Genomic DNA, 21,811 nt, shown 5'->3' with positions numbered 1-21,811 from the left:
AAGTGTGCTACAAAACAGCGATCGGACCTTTGGGGCAATACCTGGAGGTGCCAGGCCTTTACAGAGTTCTGCGGGATCCCTTTAATGACTATCGAGAGAACCTGACGTATGCTAAAAGGAGGGATCGAAAGAGAGAGGCATCGGGAACCAGAGACTAGCGGGTAAAAAACAGAAAACAGCAAACAGAAGGAGGAACGCCCAAGATACATAAAAACAAGCATGGTTTGCACAAAAGGCGTATGTTCAACTAGGCTGACCTAGGCGGATGTCTAATCGGACTAGAAGGATGAGGCGTGTATTTGCGAATAGAATTGTCAATCAGATCCGCGGTATAAACCCAGGTTTAGGACGCAGCATAGTTTGCTGGGTCATACTGGCAACGAGAATACCATTCTCATCCCACACTCGCCCCTCACTAAAAGCCCTGGCATTGTTTGCAACAGCAGTTCGCTGTTCCGAGACATGCCAATTCTTTAGGGTAATTTGTGGCCTGAATATCCGTAGAGCAAAATCCAAAGTGGCACAAGCACTTGCGTCTAGCAACTCGTACCCGCTATGATCCGCAGGGATATACGCAAGACCTCGATCCATGTAGAAAGCAAGAGCGGACAGCTCTTCAGCCTGACTTTCCAGCGGACCACGCACTCGAAATCTTTCGCTGGATATCACTGACGGAGCGGTCTCTGGAATTCGATCTGTATCGCCTTCTTGAAACAAGATTGGTTGAACATCCGTGAATTTCTCGATATACTTGTAAAGGCCATATCCATGGTGCGCAGAACTCTTCGTATTGACCGGCACTGGAGTCGCAGAATCGCTAGATCGCGGGAGAACGCTGTATGTGACCATAGATGCAGGCTCCTCGACATGGAAATCCGCCGATGCGACGAGGCACGCTCTCATCGAACCATCATCTGCTTCCTGACTGACTCTTATGACTCGCGTCTGGAAGCTCCTGGTATCCCGTACATTTTGCACCTCGCAAATCAACTTGCGGTCTGTTGTGGCGGGACGGAGGAAATGCCCGCAAATGGAATATAAGTGATGAAGATGTGAAACAGTCTGGTATGTCGAATTCACCGCAATTGCCAACAAATTCCCTCCGAATGCAGTCGATGAGAGCTTGCCCATTCGTGTCGGATTGACAACAGAGCGATAGCAGCCAGGCCGTATAGCTTCAACGCCAATTTGGCGGTTGAGGGTAATGTCGGAGTCATCCATTGGCTGTCAATGATATGTTTGAGGACGTGAAACAACAATAAACTAACTGGGATACCATGCATATAAACCAAATATGAATCAATTCACATTTTGGAACATTTATGCTATTTAAATAGGGAAGAATCACGAATCATGAATATGCCGAGGTAGCAATGAACCTTGAAAGGCTTCATATTCTCACCCCTTGCTATTGTAATCATGAAATGATCTACAGGAGTTATTGAAAACTAGCCAAGATAGACGTTATTTTCTTAATGCGCGTTAGGTTCGCTAAAATGATCCAACTGGTAGAGTTTCGGCAAGTTCAGGTTACTGCTCATTGTTGATTATATTTCTATGATTGTGCGGACACTGCAAAAAGGCCCTTTGACAAACTGGGCCCATCCTCAGTACAGCCCACATGTTGCAAAGGCAGCTGGTCACTGAATGATCAAATTCACCGAGGTGCTTCTTGATTAGAATAACCAGGTCGTCACCCTCGGAAGACAAAGATATTCTAATACCTCGGGTTCCCCCAATGGTGAGACCGAAGAGCATATTACTTGGAGTGGCTGTGAAAATATTATTTACAGGTTGAACAAAGTTCTATATTCTCTGTCGCCCGATCGTAAGCTTTATTGGCTTTTGTATCCTCAATACGCTTATTCGTTCGTCTCGCTTGAAACCGACGTTAATCCCTCGCAAACAACTTGGACCAACAACCCAAAATAAGGGCCCGATAACCATGTCTCGGGAGGCCTTTACACCTCCATCTTCTGCAGAACTGCCTCGCCTGCGAATGCTCCTTTTCTGTTTGATGCTTACAACCACCATTCACTACGCGCACAATTACACTCGGGCCGCAGACTATCCTCCAGTTCCTTTCATCTACGAAAGCCCCATAGCATATCGCATTGGAATACTCATTTCCTATCCATTTCACACGTTTTGCGGATTTTATGGATACAGACTGTACTTGTCTGGTAAATATCGAAAATCGCTTCTGTATCTTGGCAGCTACGCAACCCTGGGCATCCGCACACCAGCTCACTTCTTTGGAGGAGTTCCTCAAATCCCATGGTTCTGGTTTTTGACGATTTTCACGGATTTCTTTGCTGGTGTGGCTTTGGGGGTCTTCTGTTATGAGACATATGCGTCACAAGTTCTTTCTTCTGCCACGATTGGAGTCTGACTTTATGCTTATGTTACTTTGGACCAAATGTACTTATGGCCGAATGTTACCGGGGGTCAATTTTAGTAGATCCTATTAATTGATTTGTTTAGTTACTCTATCGTCACAATGAGTGGCATCAAAGAGTAGCACTGCCCTACCAATCCCGCATTAACCGAGCCTTGATATTCTTCACATGCCAAACTCCCCCCTTACCAACAATCCACATCTCATGCTCCCCAAATGCCAGGCTCACTGCCACGTTTGATCCCCCTCCAACCCGAATACTCCCCAGCACAAATCCAGTCTCCGGATCAATCACATCCACTCCATCACCGGAACCTGCAAATAACCAACCTTCCCTTGATGCGCGGATCCCATCATAGAAATACGACAATGGATTTCCCAACATACGCTTGTTGGCGAGCACTGCTCCTGATCCGGATATGTCGAATGCCCATAACATTCGTTTGCCGTAGGGATTCTTGTTCGAGGGTCGGAGATTGGAGACGCCTGTATCCGGAATGTACAGCGTTTTTCCATCTGGAGAGATGGCTACTCCATTTGCATTACCGTCTGTTGTCCAGATAATCTTCGACTGCATTGTCGTGTTGTTGACGAAGTAGATGGATGGGTTGGTTGGAGTGGCGAAGTTGACGATTTCACGGCCCTATGAGAAGATAGCAAGTCAGTATAAATTTTCTTGTTTGCGGTTAAATAAGAAAAGCCTGAGCACATTTTAATACTTCATCACATACCCATCCTGATTTAGAGTCTGTCAGGTAGAAGTTCCCTTCTCGATCCATCTCTAGATCATTAAACCCAGCAAACGGCTGCCCGAAGAAGTTGTTTAGAAGAACCTTTTTCTTCAAAGACACAGGATCAATTTGCACCAGACTAACGCTCTCACTGCTTCCAGCTCCATCGGTCGCAACGTAAAGGTGATCCTGGTATGACACACAGCCGTGGGCATTCAAGGTTGGCGGGTCAGTTACGATCTTCTTGAGGCTATTGGTATCCACATCCAGCAGATATTGCCATTTGTGAATGCCATCAACGCCACCGGGTGGTCCCCATTCAACAAAAAACAGCTGTCTGGTATTTTGGATGTAACAGGGTGCCTCGTGGGATTGGTAAGCGAGCTTCTGGACATGCTCAATCGTGGCTTCGGCGCCTATGATACTGAAGAATTTGGAATCATAGACCACGAAGTCGGTTGTGTTGATGTTTTGCAACCTGGAGAAGTGAGCGGAACTATTCCTATTGCTTCATAGCTATTCAAGGAGTTAGCGGCGGCGCTCACTTACTTACGTTTGGGCTAGCGAGGAATCGCTCACTTGGCCTGCCCAAGGTGCATCAAAGATTGTTCGATTGAAGTGTCCTTGGAGTGTAGCAAAGGCAGAAAGGGAGATCCAGGCCCATTTTGCGGCTGGTTGAACGAACCACGAGGGTAGAGCTTTAAGATAAATTGAACTATTCGACATGATCACAATTTGACATCAATCTTTTTGATTATGTGTCTCGTCACTCAATAATAAGATCAGTTTGAGCTTTATAGCTTTTTTTCAAAGTCATTGAACTCAAGGCCGGTGTTCCTGCACAAATAACAACACGCGGAGCCATCCGTCCCGCACACGGAGCTATCCTAAGCCTGATGGGATCTCTTGTATTTTGGAGACTGTCCTTACTATAAACCGACTTTGATAAAAATTGTAATATGTGAGAGAAGAGAGATATAGGACCTGGTAATTAGGAATGAAACGGGCATCCACCAGCATATCCTTGCTTCTTCAAGTCTGCGAATATATCCTCCATTTCATCCGCTCCGCGTTTCTCCTGGGCAGTCGGGCCAATAGTTCTCAGGTCATATCCGTCCGCCCGCCATGGACTCCCGTCTGTCAGAGAAGGCCCACCGGTTATCCACGCCAAAATTGCCTTGAAGCTCCACCGATTAGAAAAGGTTGGCTTCACATACCAAGGATGGGCAATCCAGAAATTGGCTGTGTACAGACCGGTGACAGGGTCTGGAGAGCTACTGAGCATGTGAACTTTCTTGCTCTCTGGCCGGGGAAAACTTAGATATCGTAAAACAAATTTTCGGATGTTGAAAATTCCTCCCATCAGAGTGTAATGGAGGGTTGTTGGCTTCCGAAACCTGTCACTACCGTCAGCGTTTACTCTAAAAGTTGCTTCCAATGATCGTTGATACATACCCCATACTCTCCTGCATATAACCCTCCACCCTAGAAGCAATCATTTGCTCCCCAAATTGTTTCAACCCAGACGGAAGATGGAATGTGGCCAGATTCATGAGCTGCCGTCCGATCTCGCGAGTAGAGCTGGTTGGCTCAGCAACTCGCCTTTCGTATTGCAATGTCCAGCCCATAATCTCCTCAGCAAAATGGATCCCATCTCTCCAACCGTCCTTTTGTGACGGGAGCTTGGTGAACGGAATTTCCATAGCGTCACCAAGAGCTTTATGGAAAACACCAATCGCACACTTTTCGACATCTGTAAGATCTCGCCATTCGATTGAGCCAATGGTCTGGAAAATATCGAGCACAGCGGAGCCCAGAGTATGTAGCATATCATCATCCAGAATCTTGCCGGCTTTCCGGAATCGGGCGTGCAGATAGTTCATGCGGGAAATTCCAAGTAGATGGGAGTCAGAGCCTGGTTCTCTGTCGTGAACCTCGTTCAGAATAATTTCTGTATCTGCTGCACGTTTTGACGCATTTTTGTCGTTCAGTTGTCTCGTTGCGACAAACAACTTGGCCATCGTGGGAATCGAACCAGTCTGATAAAAGAAATTAATTAGAAAATGGACCGGATGCCGAGACATTTAGAAAGCCAAACCTTTAGCAGAGACAGTTTCATAGAGAGATGCATCGAGAATGGAAATTCCAATTCCCGTAGATTGCGCACCACCTCATGGGCTTCTTTGACAGTCATCTCCGACAATGGACGTCCATTTCGGTAATATTTTGTTTCAACAGAGCGGGCTCGTTGGTAACGATATTTTCTTACTGCCAGAATATAGATTACAGAGAAACCCACGGCAAGATATGCGAGTTGATGGGCGTTAAAAATCGGGACCGTCTTAACCATGATGGCTGTGAGACAGGAGACAAAATAAGAGACAGAAATATAAATAATTATAATATAAGGCTGGTTGCTCGCGAATTGAATACTATTTATACCCAGAAGCGTCTTTGTAGGGCATAAATCGGAATGCCGAGATATTCTAATCAACGACATCAAGACCCGTACGTTGGGAATACTCTCAACAAAGTGAACCTGGGATTATAATTCTTATTACAAAAGACAGGATCCCTTTCCTGAATTTTTTGTGTTCTCGTCTCCAGTCATCCCCATTCACTGGTATCTCGGAAAATAAAATGGCTACCTTCGCGCTTGATACACCAACGGTTATCGCAGTTTTGGTGATTTTACTACTTGCATATAAGAACCTGCCATGGGTATGGCATGTGAGTATTTTGCTATAACCGAACCCATAGAAATCACGTCACTAACAAATTATGCACAGTTTCGATTTATCCGAACGCTTTTGACTCGACTCTTCATCACCCCTGTCACTATCGACCAGCTAAGCCCAGAATGTCTCTTCCTCCCCGCCATTCACCGTACAAGATCGCCCGTGAGCGAATGCGATTACAATATCCACAAATCCAATTCGACATACTTCACCGACATGGATATCTCGCGGGGCAATCTTAGTCTTCTTCTATTCAGCCAGCGCCTGTCGTTCCGTCCAACGCACAATACTGCAGTCATGATCTTAAGTGGTGTACAGTGTGTTTTCCACAGAGAGATCAAACCATATCAACCATTTGAAGTTTGGTCGCGTGTTCTGAGTTGGGATGAGAAATGGATCTATATCGTGACGCATTTTGTCGTCCGAGGCGCCTATCGACCAAAACAATTCTGTCTCCAAAAAGATAGTATCGAGATACCATCTCGTTCGAGGGAGCATGGAGACGCCGTGATGCAAGAGAAGAAGCGCCGAAGCGTGTTCGCGTCTGCAGTGTCGCGATACGTGTTCAAGCAAGGGAGGAAGACATTCCCTCCAGAAAATATGCTAAAGGAATGTGGCCTGCTTCCGTCTACAGATGCCGAGATGGGCTCTAACCCCACTGGACCTGACCAAACAAAAACTTCTCATTTAATCTGGCGAGAAATTGAGGCAAGACGCAAAAGGGATTTGGAAGTTGCTCAATTGAAACTGGGGTGGGACGGCGTCAACAACTGCTTCGAGGGCGAGATTCATACGGCGCTTGGAAGATACACCGATCTGTTATGGAGATAACAGAGACCCGTCCCTTGCGATGTACCTCATCTTGTTGGCTTAATTAGGCATCCGCCTTGGGCTGCCTGGTTGGGCATAGGCCTTGTGTTTCAGGCCATGTTTGTTTGTCTGTACCTCAGGTCGGCCCTCTGTATTTTGCTTTCTATCTGAAAGTTCAACTAGTTTCCGTATCTTTATCTCTCATTCAGTGCCTCTCTCTTGAATATAGCAGGCTCTCCATAGTAATTGGAAATCACCCTCTTCTGCTTTCCCTCTATTTTTATGTCATCGGTAATTGCGCCCGTTGCATTATGACATGTTTCACGAAACTTCTAGTATATATATTAGTCCTAGGATATCTGAATAAGGGGCCAGAGATAGTGGTCTTTTGGCCCAGTAGGAGGATGCGTGCCTAGAATATCTTTTACATTTTACTACCATTCTCGGACAAAAGCATTTCCTCGGAAGTCGAAAAGGAACTGAACGATCTGAAGAAGTTCGCCACTGTTGGGAGCCCAATCAAAGTTCGATTGCTTGGCTATTCAAGAGATTTGGTGTGACCCACACAGTTGACCCCAACGCAATGAGAGCCGAGGCCGTCGAATGATTAGAATATCATGGAAATATCAGCACACCACCTATAGAATTCAACTACGGAGGTCGACCCCAATGAAAATGTTAGTATGGTACTTTCGGTCTTGGCATATTACTAAGATAATATCTGACCGCCCTCTTAATATCATATAGATCAATACACTACTATTACAGCCCCTTTTTATCCTTCCTATCTATTCCCATGGCATCTCTACCTCAGCCACCACAAACGCCTAGGCATCATATCTCCCGCGATCAGCGTATTATAGCGCGAACCCTACGTAGCCAGGGCCATACCTACGCTCAAATTGCGCAACAGCTTCATATCACACAGCGCCAAGTCCAAAAGGCCTGCACCGATGATCGACCTACACCTCGCAAAGCGCCTGGCCGCAGCCGAAAGTTATCAGAAGAGCAACTGGATGAGATCATTGATTTTGTCTCCACTTCGAAAGAAACACGACGAATGCCTTACTCGCAGCTTATACAAGAACTAAACCTTACTATAAGTGTTGAGACCCTCCGCCGAGCTCTTGCCAGACGTGGATATCATCGATGTAAGGCCCTCCGAAAGCCTCCTTTATCTGATCGTACAAAAGCCTTACGTCTAGCTTGGGCGCTAGAACATGTGAATTGGACTCGCGAGCAGTGGAATAAGATATTGTGGACTGATGAGACTTGGGTTACCTCGATTTATCATCGAACAATATATGTTACACGACGTGCTAGCGAGGAATTTAATGATACTTGTATTCGTGAGCGTGTATCCCATGCGCCTGGCTGGATATTTTGGGGCTCATTTTATGGAGATCAAAAAGGTCCTTGTTTATTTTGGGAAAAAGAGTGGAAGACCATCAATAGCGTACGATATACTGAGCGGATCGTGCCTTTAATTGATGGTATGGTAACGATAGCACGTAATAACCATCATTATCTTACTGTGATGCAAGATAGTGCGCCATCTCATCGGAATCTTCTTACGCTCGATGAACTACATGAACGTGGTATATATCCTATTGATTGGCCACCATACTCACCTGATTTAAACCCAATTGAACAGATATGGGATTGGATGAAGGATTGGATCGGAGACCACTAACTAAAAGCATATGATCGGAAGCTGTCTTATGATCAGCTACGTGAGGCTGTACGCGCTGCCTGGGATGCTATACCAACAAGCTATCTATCGCATCAGATTGATCTTATACAGATGCGTTGCCAGGCAGTGATTCAGGCACAAGGTGGACATACGCCGTACTAAGATGTAATTTAGTAATATACCTGTTTAATTACATGCGCCTGTAAAGAGAAAATGGCAGAATATTAGTAATATGCCAAGACCGAAAGTACCACGCTAACATTTTCATTGAGGTCGACCTCCGTAGAACCATGTATTCGTGAGAATGACGTTTTCCATGCGACTTTTCGCTCCGTCCTAGTTCTCCAGCCCAATCCACCGATACACTATTGCCCTCAAAGACACCACCTTGTACCCTTGCCATGAAGAAACATACAAAGCCATTAACCCACGACACCGAAATGCTTGACGAGAACTCAGCGGCTAACCCGGAGGAAGGCGCTTCAGTTGATAGACGGAAAAATCTACCACGCCGTTCTAAACGCCCAGGTAGACCGCGGCTAGATGCACCAGGCGCTTCTGTTTTATCCCAGGTCAGGATTGTTTATGTTAATGTATACTTTTGGACGGGTTATAGCTAACAGTCAGTAGGAGCGGAGAGGCCAACTCCGACAGGCTCAAAAAGTACACAGGTTGAAGCAGAAGGCGATTCTTCAGAATGCCACTGTGCGAGTATCTGAGCTAGAAGATCAGATTGGGAAGATCCGAGACGCATTTGCCAACCTCGAGAATGACGCCTCTGTCAGCCATCCAGCAATCTATCAGCGACTTAATAAGCTGCGTGCAGCAATCTTTCTACCGCAGTCAGAAAGTCCAGAAAAGAGCCCAGCTGCATCTGAAAAGACAAATCACAGTCCACCACCTGATACCTTTGAATATGTGGCTTCTCGGAGATTAGTACTACAACCTGACTCTACAAATCGGCTTGGAGAAGGTGTTTCCTCTTCGACATCTTCCAGTTCTAGTGTGGATGACGATCATTCAGCGATCCAGAGCCGAAGTTGGGTAGAACGCCCACTTTCAGACAGCGAGCATCTGTCCTACTACTTTCAAGAGACGAGTTTTACTCGCGGCTTGCACCGCTATTGCTTAGAGCACGCGTTTCGCTTGTTCATCGACCCCCACTCGTCTCCAACTGCCAACTATCGGGTATTTAGATTGGTATCCTGCATACGAGACAGGGAGAAGACATATCCATACTTCAAAAGGTTGGTGACAGGGGGAATCGGAGATGAACTCGAGCTACCGGGCCTCCCATTCTATTGTATCGGAGGCGCTGGGACACACTACCCGCCCAAAGACGAATTTGGAAATGCAATTTACCCCCCGAATCGCAGGATGCCAAGGCGTATTCTTGGAAGCATGGCGATAGCTGAGAGGTTCTTGGATGGGGATACAGACTTTAATCAACAGAAAGTGCTCGAGACATTTGGGCTTGGGGGTCAATGGTTTGACTGTCGAGATGTCGAAGGGTATCTTAGCGAGTGCGGAGTCTCCATGAAACAACACTGTGCACTTCCTAAGATATCGGGTAGGAAAGCAGATCGCATCCTTGATATTGGCTTATTCTGTCGCAGTGAGTTCGAAGATGTTGTGCTGGGTTGCCGAGATATACTTACAAAACGACAGAACTATTACACAGTACTGTCATTCTAGGTCGAGTACCGGGGTTCCGCAAGGCTGATGTTGAATATGCGTTCACTTCCTCACTGTATCGCGATATCTCATCGTCGTGATGTCAAGAGCTAAATCAAATGCTGGGAAGCAGAGAGATTGCAGCTCAGATTCTTGCGTGATATCAGCACAACGCGACATAGAATGGCCGTCAATTGGAATCAACGGAAGCTTTAATTTTTTTTGGCCGCGCAAATTTTGCGATTAAAATAGATGATTATAAAAAGGCTCTGCAGTAAAGGCGGAGGACGTGTCGTGGGTCATGACCTGATTGTGGACTTTTGTTCGGTAAAATAGACCCGTTCTCCTTTCTATCATATGACTCTTGTTCGAGTGTTGTTTCTGAGAATGACAAGCCGAGAGATCGGAACTATTAGCATACTTTCAATGTTGCATAACTCAGTTCCATGTCCTCGATGGTATTAGGAGGAGGGTAATATTGGCAATCGATGTTAAGTCTGGATCATGGTTTGCTATATGACACGTTGAGAGTATGAAACTAAATACATCAGATCTTCCTCACACTCCCCGACTCGACATTCTCTTCATGTTCACTGCTTGTTGCTTTCTCCACGTCCACATTGATATCCAAATTGGCGGTTTGCTCATCAACAGCAGGTAGTTTAACAGATCCGATCTTGTACCAAGGCAAGGAGAACAATGATTGTGCACTCTCCATACTCCGACCCTTGCACTCAGGGAAAGCTACAAACACCCATACAGTGGCACATCCCGTAAACGCAGTGAAAAGTGAAAAAGGACCCCATGCATGCATTGTCTCGGTCATGTTTGGGAAACCACGAGAAATTCCAAAATTGAGCAGATTCTGGTAAATAAAAGCAATCGTCACGACAGTACCTCGACTTGAGGTTGGGCAGATTTCAGACGCTGTCAGAGAGAAGGCTGGCGCCCAACCAAATCCATAGCCGATTGCGAAGATGCAGATGGCCACGATGGCCACCCATGCTGCTGGCGACGGACTATCAGATGAACTGGAGAGGTCGGATACACCGAGATAGACTGAGAGATATAGCAGACACACGGTGTTGATGGCGGAGCCAATGAGGAGTAATGGGCGGCGGCCGAAACGATCGGTCAGGAAGAAGGCATAGAGGAAAACGCTGATAACTTTGATGAGGCCGTACACAGCACTGAATAAAAGGACTTGCTCTGAGTCCAGGCCGATTGTTTTCAAAATCGTCGGCGCATAATATGTGATCGAGTTGCCACCGCTCATGATGAAGAAGGTCTGGATTATGATGACGAATATGAGCATCTTGCGAGTTGGAGGATCGGTAATGCAGGATCCAATAAGAGACTTGAATGCTATCAGAGCCGATTGGACTTCTGTGTTTGCGTTCACACGGCCTTTTAGTTCATCCCACTCGCGAGAGAAGTAGCTATCGGTAGGTTCCAAGCCACGAAGACGGAGCAAACTGGCATGTGCTTCTTCCTCTCGTCCCCTCATCATAAGATATCGAGGACTTTCAGGAAAGAATGGCCATCCAATAAAGAGGACAACTGAAGGAATCAGCTGCAAGACCAGAGTCGTACGCCACTGCCAGCTGGATTGGACCGGGATGATTTCGAGGGAACCATAGTTGATCCAGTAACTGCCAGCTACACCGCTCATGATATTAATGTTATAGAAGGTGGTCATCATTCCTCGCATCTCGGTTGGAGCGACTTCAGAAATGTAGATAGTGCCTGCTGTCATTCCAAGGCCGGATCCGACGCCGGAGAGGACTCGACCGACAAGCAATTCTGCGAGAGAACCAAAGTTCGCGGCCATTAGAATGGCACCAATCGTGTAGAAAATAGCTGCGGCCATGACTACGGACTTTCGTCCACGGCGCTCGCCCAATGGCCCAGACAACAGAACACCGACAGTTTGACCCTGTGAGTAACCATGTGTCAGCATCACAATTTCGAGAGTCTTAAAGTATAGAGAAAGCAGTAAGTTTCACAATGTGGGACAAACACACCAGAAGCATCGAGGAGACCACCCAGCCAGAGTAGTTGGAGACTACCAAGACGGGGAGATCTGTCCAGCCAAAGTCTCGTTTGAATGGCTTGAGACTCATAGTCCCAGAAATATTGGCTGTGTTAAAGCCATGGAGACCACCACAATAAGAGGCCCAGATGACAGCGAGCCAGATATAGGCCCTCTTTGCTGGGGCAGGGACCTGTCGAATGGCCTCATTAGACCAGCCTCCACCGGCTGCTCCCATTGCTAAGAAAGTAAAGTATTCGACTGTAAATGAAAACAAGATATGAAGGTATCAGCGTTCCTTCAGGCTAGACACAGGCAGACAGCTAGACTTATATCAATTTGTTGCGCATATTCTCTGTTTAGTCGGCTTATATGGCACCATGATCCACCAGAAGCAAGATCCAATGGAAGCAGTATCAAGGAAGGTGACGAGTCCCATGGCCAAAGGACTTGTGCGGGGGAGAGGTTTCCTACGCGTAGCCCCGGTCATATCAAAGCGATTGGGTCATATTGAGTGAAGTGACCGGCTCTGAGCGTGGTTGAGCGCCAAGTCTGGGGCAAAGGGGTGTTCCGAGAGAGTACGGAGTGATCCGTGGACGTTGGGGAATTCGCCTTTTTAACTTTTTATAAGCCTCTTTGCGCCGCCAGCCAATCAAGCAACCTTAATTTCACATGGCGATTCATAGAGCTAATCGGCGAGACAACTTGTTGGGCACCCATGGGGAGTTTGGAGATAAGACTCTAATGTGACTATCAATCAAATTAAACTCATGAGTTATAGTAAATTGTATTTGAAGAATATAGGTAGTTCAAAATCGAAACAAGTTGGATATTGAAAGGTCCATGAAGTAACTATACAAACATGCAGTAAAGATACGTCCGGTAAATAAACCACCTCCTATTTCTGGAGCAACGTGGCTTTAATGTGATTCAGCGCACTACCAGCCCGTAGCCAAGTGAGCTGCCCACTGTGATAACTATGATTCAGTTGAGCTTCCCAGCGGGTACCATCGTTACTAGTCACTCTCATCCTGACTGGCTTTCCAGGCTGGAGCTCACCATCTTCCACACCAAATAGAGAGATGCGATCACCCTCAGCAATCCGATCATAATCGACCGAATCATTGAAAGTAAGCGGCAACATGCCCTGTTTCTTGAGGTTTGTCTCATGAATGCGTGCAAAGGAGCGGGCAATCACTGCAGTTCCACCAAGATAGCGTGGCTCGAGAGCTGCATGTTCGCGCGAGCTCCCCTCTCCATAGTTATGGTCGCCGATAATGCACCAGCGGATACCTTTTTGTTGAAGGTCTCGCGCTACCTCGGGAACGACTTGGGTCTGTCCAGTCAATGGGTGTTTTGTGTGGCCGAGCATCTGAGGTGTGTTGGGAAGGAAAGCGTTGGTGGCTGTGGTGAGCATGTTATTGCTGATGTTTTCGAGATGGCCGCGATATTTGTACCAGGGGCCGGCAGGTGAGATATGGTCAGTTGTGCATTTTCCAGTCACCTTGATCAGAAGTTCCATATCAGTGGCACACCCTGGCTGCCATGAGGGGAATGGGGTAAGAAGCTGGAGCCGGTCGGACTGTGGATGAACAGCGATAGGAAGAGACGATCCATCCGGTGGTGGCTCTTGGAATGTGTCCACCCCGGAAAGATATCTCAATGGAAGCTCATGATCAATTGGTGATTCGAACTTGAGGGACGATCCTTCGAAAGAAACAGTATCCGTCAAGGGATTGAAGTCAAGGCGTCCAGAGTAAGCAAAAGCCGTGACAATTTCAGGAGAAGTCACAAAGGAATGAGTAGCGGGGTTGCTATCATGTCGGCCCACAAAATTGCGATTGAAGCTTGAAATGACCGAGTTCTTCTCTTTTCCCTTCACGTTGACATCTTTGCGATCCCAAGAGCCGACACAAGGACCACAGGAGCTGCTAAATACAACAGCGCCAGCTTCTCTGATCTCGTCAAGGATACCGTCAGCCTCGGCAGTGGCACGGATCTGTTCGCTACCTGGCGTCAAGACAAAGGGAACCTTGAACTTTGGAATACCTGCAGCTTTGGCCTGAGCCACTAGTTGTCGGCACTTGTCGAGGTCTTCATACGAGCTATTCGTGCAACTGCCAACCATGGCATGACTCAGTTCAACGGGCCAATCCTTCGCTCCAACGGCATCTTTGAGCTCAGTTATGGGGTGTGCCAAATCGGGAGTGAACGGACCATTGACGTGTGGTTCAAGTGTATCGAGGCTGATCTCGATGATTCGATCATAGTACTGATGTGACCCCTCGTCTGCGGATAACAGGACGTCTTGAACTTGACTAGCTGCTTGGGCCACATAATCGCGCTTTGTGGCGGTCAGATATCGGCCCATGGCCTCAGTGTATGGAAAGATGCACGATGTTGAGCCAATTTCTGCCGACATGTTGCAAATAGTCGCCATAGCCGTTGCTCCCAACGTCTGTGTGCCCGGGCCAAAGAACTCAATGACTGATCCCTTTCCACCAGAAACGGAGAGAATGCCAGCCAGCTTGCAAATGATATCCTTGGTTGATGCCCAGCCCTGGAGATGGCCTGTCAATCGAACGCCAATAACTTTAGGAGCGACGAGTTCCCAAGGCATGCCCGACATGGCATCGACAGCATCTGAACCTCCAACTCCGATCCCAAGCATCCCAAGGCCCCCGGCGTTCGGTGTATGAGAGTCGGTTCCGATGATTAGTCCACCCGGTCTAAATAAAGCCGCAAGTTAGTACTGGCATACATAGAGGGGTGATAAAATCTCCTTACACGGCGTAGTTCTCAAAAATCACAGTGTGAATAATGCCGGAACCTGGCGTCCAGAAGCCAATACCATATTTCCTGGACGCACTGCTGAGAAAGTCATAGACTTCAGCATGCTCCGAAGCAGCTCGCGTGAGATCCTCCACCGCACCTTTCTCCGAAATAATCAAGTGGTCACTATGCACCGTTGTTGGTGCTATGACACGCGGCAGGCCAGCGCTGATGAACTGGAGTAGGGCCATAGTCGCAGTAGCATCATGACAAGCAATTCGATCGGGTCTCAGCTCTAGAATGGTATTTCCTCTTTCAATCTGTTCGAGATCCCATTGCCGATCGCTATCAATGATCAAATGGCTATACAGCAGCTTCTCGGTCAAGGTCAAGGGGCGTCGCGAACGTCGTTTAAGGATGTCGAGAGTTGCAAGCTGTTTTCTGTAGTTGACTCCAAAGTAGCTTGAGCCACTTGCTTCGGTTGTTAAACTTCTCGAGTTGGTACATAGAGATTTTTGTAGTGCTGGTGTGGACGCAACACGCCGGAGAGCTTGCCACATCATGTTTAGGGCTCCGAAAGGAATATGACTATTCATGAATATTCATGAATTTTTGCGAATATGAATAATATGAATTGCATAATAGGAATATGAATAAGTCTCTTATTCATATTCGCAATATTCATGAATATATGAATAATTCATATTTAATCATATACGAAGAGAGCATACATTACCGTTCATGTTGTTACATCGCAATACAACAACCATAATTCATGGGCTTAGACTCCATTACATACAATTTACCACCCTTGAGATATTAAGTCCCCTTGAATCTGAATATTGTCACAATCACTAGCCTGGAAATATTTTGATGCTGTCCTTCAATATCATAAGCCATCGCATAGTCTCCGCATTCAGACAGTGTCTCATGAGCCCCAATACATCTCTGGCTTTGCTGGACTCGCGTTCAATCCCTAAGTCCGCTGGTAAAACTGGCAGGCAATCCTAGGCTGCCTTTGCCGTGAGTTGAAAAGTGAATACATTTGCCTTCCACTACTTGAGAGCCCATCCTTCGCTTGCATCGTCAATCATACGATGGGACCAACTCATAGGTGGCGCGTCTAGATTTCTATCAATATCCGAGAGATGCGTCCTCTGTGATGGCTGTAGGGGCTCTCCATTTCACGGATGTTTCCTTCCCATGGCTCAGGGAGTAGGGAGAGCATGTCGTTATCCAGAGCATTGTAGTCGCGACGTGGAAAACCACGCGTCTTTCGCACGAATGGGTTAGGTTATGATGCCATTCTGTATCTGTCCAGTGTCAGTAGTCCAAGCGGTATCTGGAAGCGAGGCATGGCACACCTTCAGTATCACTCGACAATACTCGGTAGCCTCGCGGGTTGGGAATGAAAAGTGAGAATTAAACAATTACGGAGAAATCTCAACTGCGATTTCGCCTTATGCAATCCCATCAAAATGGAAAGTTGATAGGTCTTTTCTTTACACGCGGCCGTTTCTCACACGCGATTCTCATGGTAAACATTCTGTGACCTGGGTGATAAGTGACTTAAAGTGGCGTGATAAACGCGTTTTTACGTGCCAATCGTCATATTTATATCACATCTTGAATTTGAAGTAGAACGGGCGAGAATAAGTAAAGTTATGGTAGTCGGTTTAAATGAAGCAGCAAAGATGTAGGAAGACGTCTTGTAGATATATATAATATCGATTACTTTCTGTAGCAGCCTTTCTGGTTACCAAAAATAGACACTTACCGATAATAATCCACTGAAAGTGACCACACAAACTACGTAGACCTTACCGAGCCCTACAATAAAGGATATAGACTTCTAGAACTTGGTTTCCATGGGGAATATTTCCTACTTCTGCTTGACCGAGGCCGTGATGGGCACTTGAAATACAAGTTGACTAGTGGAAACGTGTATTCCGGTAATACAAAAACCGGGGAAACGGAGGAACAATTAATGCGCGCAAAATGCATGATATGAATAATATGAATGCGAATATGAATAATGCGCTTATTCGCGCGAATACGATATTCATTTATTCATATTCGCAGAGTGCGAATATGAATATGCCCTATATTCGCATTCATTTATTCCTTTCGGAGCCCTAATCATGTTTAATTTCGAATCAACGCGATAAACCTGCAACAGCGGGAGATTGAAGAAGAATAAACGCTTCCATGTAACGCCATTTTGAAAGTGCAGATAGAAACTAGCGACGAAAATCGGCGCATTTGCAATGTTCGCATCTGCCGAGGATCGAAGATGGAGCGCTCAGGAGCGCTCCGGGTGGGGCGGATGGCTCCGTCGATTGTACGTCGTTGGGAATGAGGAACGTCTCTTACTGGCGAAGGGATCGATTTTATTGGCGCACAGTAGACTTCTCGATAGGACGGTTTAGAAAATATATTGATATATATGATGTGGGTTGTGAGACTACCGCGGACCCAAAGACGTGGTAAAGCAAAAGTCACTCAGCTACAGTTATAATTTCATAAAGTCCAGCTGTATTGGCGCAAAGGTTAAACCTCCAATCCATTTGTGCTTCTTCTTTCAGCATCTTTGTGTAAATCGTATCATTTATATATTCCGGAGGCTCGATATCCTGACTTGAGCGATGGACAAAGCTTCCATGATATGATATTGTGGGCCGTCTATTGTTGCGAGAGCGGATAATCCGGGCAGCTATAGTGTGGTCTAGACTATAGTATCTAGGAGCTAGCGGGGTTTTTATACTATAAACGGCGCGCTCTGTTAAGGCTACTAATGGTAATACTATGTTTTTATATAAGAACAAGTATTATCAGAAAGTTGTTTAAAGTATTATTTATCAACTATTTTTTAGGGTCAAAATCCAAGAGTAGCTAATATCTTTAGCCTTAAGTGAGGAAGGGTAATTAAGGACTTAGTAGCTATCTCCTAACCCTATAATTCATATAGCGAGTCCTTAGTTTTAGGGGGACGTTAGTAGATAGATAGGGAAAGTTCCTAATTATTATTATTTCCGATATAGTAAAAGATACAGGAGGGTAGACTACCGTAAACCCTTCTCTAAGAAGGTATATCTCGAGCTATAGAAAGGTCGGGCTTATATATATATATATTATAAAGCGTAGCCTAGTCTTATATCTTTAGTATAGTTTTTCGTACTACTCCTACCTTAATAGCGGCCTAGCTGGATACTACCTAGAGTAGCTCTAGCTAGACTCTAACGGATATAGGTCGGCTGGAAGTATTAGTCTACTAGATAAGCTATCCTAATATTCAGTATCCTACCCTTATCTATTTTACTAGAAACGGAAATTATATCTAGGTACTTCGAGCCCTCTTTCCTTATAATAATATTACTCACAGAGGTCCCGCTATTCTTATATATCTATATTTAAGTATAGAAACTACTAGATTAGATTATCTAGTACTCTTTATAGAATATAGTATCTATAGGAGTTCTAGCTTTATAGACCTAGTACTATATAGAAGTTCTAATTAAAAATTACAGTAATACTCGGTATTATAATAGACTAGTAGTTCGGCGGCTAATATAAACCTCTATATAATCTCCTAGGTAGTCTTACCCTAGATATAGATCCTCTGCCTTTTTATAGATAGTATTTTAGAAATATAAGAACTTTAGTAGCTAGTCGATTAGCGCCCTTATAAGATATATATAGGGTCCTATTCTATTAATATTTATTTTAGAATTCTTATTATACTTACTAATCCCTTAGATTATATTTTATATAAACTAGCTGCGGTGGTTCTATAGAACTACTCCTATAATATAGCTACTCTAGAAGTTATATTTATAGATCTATAAGATTAATATATATTATCGCCTACAGCTACCTTTAAGCCACTGTATAGTATTATTCTTAATAAGCTTTAGTTAATCTAAGTTAAATAGATATAGTATATAGTATTATTCTCTGCTATTTATCTTTATATACTCTAGAAAAGTAATTTAGAATTATAGATATAAGGACTAGATACTATAGCTTTCGATTACCTCTATATAGTATAAAAGATTTATCTATTAATACTAAGTAGAAAGGTATATATTATAGACTTCTTAAAATAAGTAGAGAAAACCAGTTATAAGGCTTAGGATATTAGTTTATTTATAGCTTCAGCTATTCTAATAGATACCTATCCGCTAGGGATATATTATAAGTCTATATATTCCCTTATTAGCTTAACCCTACTATACTAATCTAAGGCTGGTATATCTTAAGTCTTTTATCTTTCTTAGCTAATAGTCTTAGTATTTAATCTAAACTATATCTTTAATAAACTATATAAAAGTGATTATATAGATATATAGTCTATATAGAATATCGATATAGGCCTATCCGAGTTTTACAATATAGTATTAGCCTACTTTACTAATCTTAAATTAATAGATCTAGTAATTCTATCTATAGCTATTCGATAATATATCCTAAGTAGGTTTTACTAATAGTAGGGAGGTTTATATTCCTCTACTAGTTACTTCTTCTACCTAAGTTAAGCGCTAGAATATATATTAACTTATTTATATACTATATATAATAATTATATAGTTATATTTAGGTTAAAAAGTTCAGTCATAGAGCACTATTTTAAGGTCCTATAGTATCTAATATATACTACTAAGGCTCCTCTAGTAGTACAATAGCTACTACTAATAAAAGGACTGAATATACTAAGCCTTAATAGTAGCGGTATTTGTAGAATTTAGGAACTTAGTTTACTTTAGTTATTAGAGAAGCGGCTGGATAGAAACCTTCTAACTAAAGTATTTAATTTATATATAGGTACTAGTATAGGTAAGTTTAGTATTTTAATTTACCTAGTTATTACTAAGTCAGCCTTAAATTATACTTTCCTAATATTTATCTCTCTAGGGATATTAAATATTATAGACTTAGTCTTTAACTACTCTTTTATAGATAGTAGTTTCCGCTATTTCTTAGACCTTACTTAAAAGATTTTCTAGTAGCTAGTAAAGCTAGTTTAAGCTCTTAAATACTTAGCCTAGATTATAGGTCTAAAGTATCTTCTCCTAGATAGGAAGTATAATAATTAGGTACTTAAGTAGACCCTAAAGGCTGTATTAGGGCTAGATTACTAAATTTTTAATACTAGAACGACTTATAGTACCAGTAGTCGGGTAGCGGTTATTACTAGTTAAATCTTAGATAGAAAAGCCTACCTATTAGCTAACTACTATAGTATTACTTAGTATATAGGAATATTAGTATACGAATTTTTAATACTATAAAGCTAAGATTAAAATCTATTATTATAGGAAGTATATATAAGTACCTATCTTTCTATAGTAAGGCTACTATTATAGATAGAATTAATCTAACTATTATCTAAGGTATAGTATAGTATAGCTACTCTTAGGTAAGGGTAAACCTAATTAGCTATAGATAATACTAATATAATATTTAGGTTTTTCTAAACTAAAAGCCTCCCTAGGTTTAGTCTACTATAAGATAGAGGAGTATACACGAATAACCTACTATTAATTGCCTTAAAAGAGTCTACTCTTATCTAGCCTAGTTAGACTAAGCCTAATCTACTGGTTTCGGTAGATATAAGGTATATAGTACCTAAATAATAGTCCTACTATATAAAACTAGGTAGTATCCTATATAACGGTACTATTACTTATTTAATTTAAGTAACTATATTATCTCCCTCTATAGATAGTAAGTAGGCCTTTCTCAAAGTATTAAACTATATTTCTAGCTACCTATAGGTAGATATCTACTAGGTAAATTACCTTCTCTATAGACTGCTCCTATGGTTAGACGATATAGAGAAGTTAGATAGGTTAGCTAAGTTATTATTTAGTATACTAGATAGGTTAGTCTAGGCAGTCTTAGTGATAGGGATATTATTTTTTGAACTCGATAGTAGTCCTATAAGGAGGTAGGGGATAATTTTCTATAAAGGTTTAATCCTCTATATAAGTGTATAGCCTTAGAAGTTAATAGGCTGGATTCTTACTAAGATTCTGGGTATAGAGTTCTAGATTAACTATTAAGGGCCGCTTGGTACTATAGGAGAGGATAATGGCTATTATAACTGTAGGTACTATTGTAAGAAAGTATTATTTATAGTTAATAGTCTCGATAAAACTCTTATAATCTAAGTTAGTGTGAGACCCCTAGGTATGGAATGCCTGAGGGAATGCTGTATGTAATGGAGGATTGGGAAATAGAGATAGTAGTATACGCAGTGGTATATTAGAAACTAATAGCTGCTTCTCTAAAGAAGCAGCATGTGAGGATAATATATAGGTTATAGGTCATATGATTAAAGGGGGCTGTATAGGCAGCATATACGGCTCCTGCCTAGTCTACAGTTCCCCACGTATCCTAACAGGTATAATACCTTAGGCATTAGCCTTCTTAGTACTAGGGTCCTAATAATATCCCCCTCCTTATGGCATACAGTCCCTATAGGCTTAGAATAGGAGAAAAATAAGGGAGTAGCTTGGTCTATTAAAACCCATATATCTAAAAACCTTGTAATAAGGGCAAAAAGGTATATAGGGAAAGGTATCTAGTATCAATACTCTAAAATATAGGGTATAGTATAATAAAAGGTATAGTATATATAATAGGGTGGCAGTATGGTTATATAACTGTACTAAGAAATCAGGTAGCTATAGTCTCTAATAAATATAGTATCTTAGTTAGCCTATAAACTTAGGTATCTCCTATATATAAGGGTATAGCTAAGCAGTTGTTTACTAGTAAGAGAATATAGTTAGGATAAAGGGGAATACTATATATATATATACCTAAGTTACCCTTAGTATCTTCTTCTCTTCTTTAACCCTCTGTCTTACTTACTTAGTAAGTATACCTAATTTATATTTCTATTAAATTTCTATTAAGATAATATTATTCTAGTTAGGGTACTACTATTAGCTAGTAAAT

At 43.3% G+C, this 21,811-nt stretch overlaps 6 protein-coding genes across 6 annotated transcripts; 2 read left to right on the top strand and 4 right to left on the bottom strand.

The window, feature by feature from the left end:
* Positions 1 to 318: 318 nt before the first annotated feature.
* LCP9604111_9709 (uncharacterized protein) lies at positions 319 to 3,855 on the bottom strand (the record flags this gene model as incomplete). The annotated part of the gene is made up of 6 exons (XM_039077993.1): positions 319 to 1,224; positions 2,177 to 2,337; positions 2,588 to 2,713; positions 2,786 to 3,041; positions 3,130 to 3,607; positions 3,683 to 3,855. 6 exons carry the CDS (start codon positions 3,853 to 3,855, stop codon positions 319 to 321), a joined length of 2,100 nt encoding a protein of 699 aa, XP_038924302.1.
* A 265-nt stretch (positions 3,856 to 4,120) lies between these two features.
* Positions 4,121 to 5,479, bottom strand: LCP9604111_9708 (uncharacterized protein; the record flags this gene model as incomplete). Its single annotated transcript, XM_039077992.1, has 3 exons — positions 4,121 to 4,526; positions 4,585 to 5,168; positions 5,228 to 5,479. The coding sequence occupies 3 exons, from the start codon at positions 5,477 to 5,479 to the stop codon at positions 4,121 to 4,123; spliced, it is 1,242 nt and encodes a 413-aa protein (XP_038924301.1).
* Positions 5,480 to 5,769: 290 nt separating this feature from the next.
* Positions 5,770 to 6,698, top strand: LCP9604111_9707 (acyl-CoA thioesterase; the record flags this gene model as incomplete). The annotated part of the gene is made up of 2 exons (XM_039077991.1): positions 5,770 to 5,859; positions 5,919 to 6,698. 2 exons carry the CDS (start codon positions 5,770 to 5,772, stop codon positions 6,696 to 6,698), a joined length of 870 nt encoding a protein of 289 aa, XP_038924300.1.
* A 2,112-nt stretch (positions 6,699 to 8,810) lies between these two features.
* LCP9604111_9706 (uncharacterized protein) lies at positions 8,811 to 10,145 on the top strand (the record flags this gene model as incomplete). Its single annotated transcript, XM_039077990.1, has 3 exons — positions 8,811 to 8,942; positions 9,001 to 9,985; positions 10,039 to 10,145. 3 exons carry the CDS (start codon positions 8,811 to 8,813, stop codon positions 10,143 to 10,145), a joined length of 1,224 nt encoding a protein of 407 aa, XP_038924299.1.
* A 446-nt stretch (positions 10,146 to 10,591) lies between these two features.
* On the bottom strand, positions 10,592 to 12,314 carry LCP9604111_9705 (sugar porter family MFS transporter; the record flags this gene model as incomplete). The annotated part of the gene is made up of 2 exons (XM_039077989.1): positions 10,592 to 11,980; positions 12,069 to 12,314. The coding sequence occupies 2 exons, from the start codon at positions 12,312 to 12,314 to the stop codon at positions 10,592 to 10,594; spliced, it is 1,635 nt and encodes a 544-aa protein (XP_038924298.1).
* Positions 12,315 to 12,974: 660 nt separating this feature from the next.
* Positions 12,975 to 15,411, bottom strand: LCP9604111_9704 (uncharacterized protein; the record flags this gene model as incomplete). The annotated part of the gene is made up of 2 exons (XM_039077988.1): positions 12,975 to 14,805; positions 14,864 to 15,411. 2 exons carry the CDS (start codon positions 15,409 to 15,411, stop codon positions 12,975 to 12,977), a joined length of 2,379 nt encoding a protein of 792 aa, XP_038924297.1.
* Between the last annotated feature and the right edge of the window lie 6,400 nt (positions 15,412 to 21,811).

The sequence above is a fragment of the Penicillium roqueforti genome (assembly GCF_015533775.1).
Source record: "Penicillium roqueforti strain LCP96 04111 chromosome Unknown scaffold_64, whole genome shotgun sequence".
In the NCBI taxonomy this organism is placed as follows: Eukaryota; Fungi; Ascomycota; class Eurotiomycetes; order Eurotiales; family Aspergillaceae; genus Penicillium; species Penicillium roqueforti.
The sequence above is the reverse complement of the archived record's forward strand: the minus strand, read 5'-3'. Positions and strand labels throughout refer to the sequence as shown.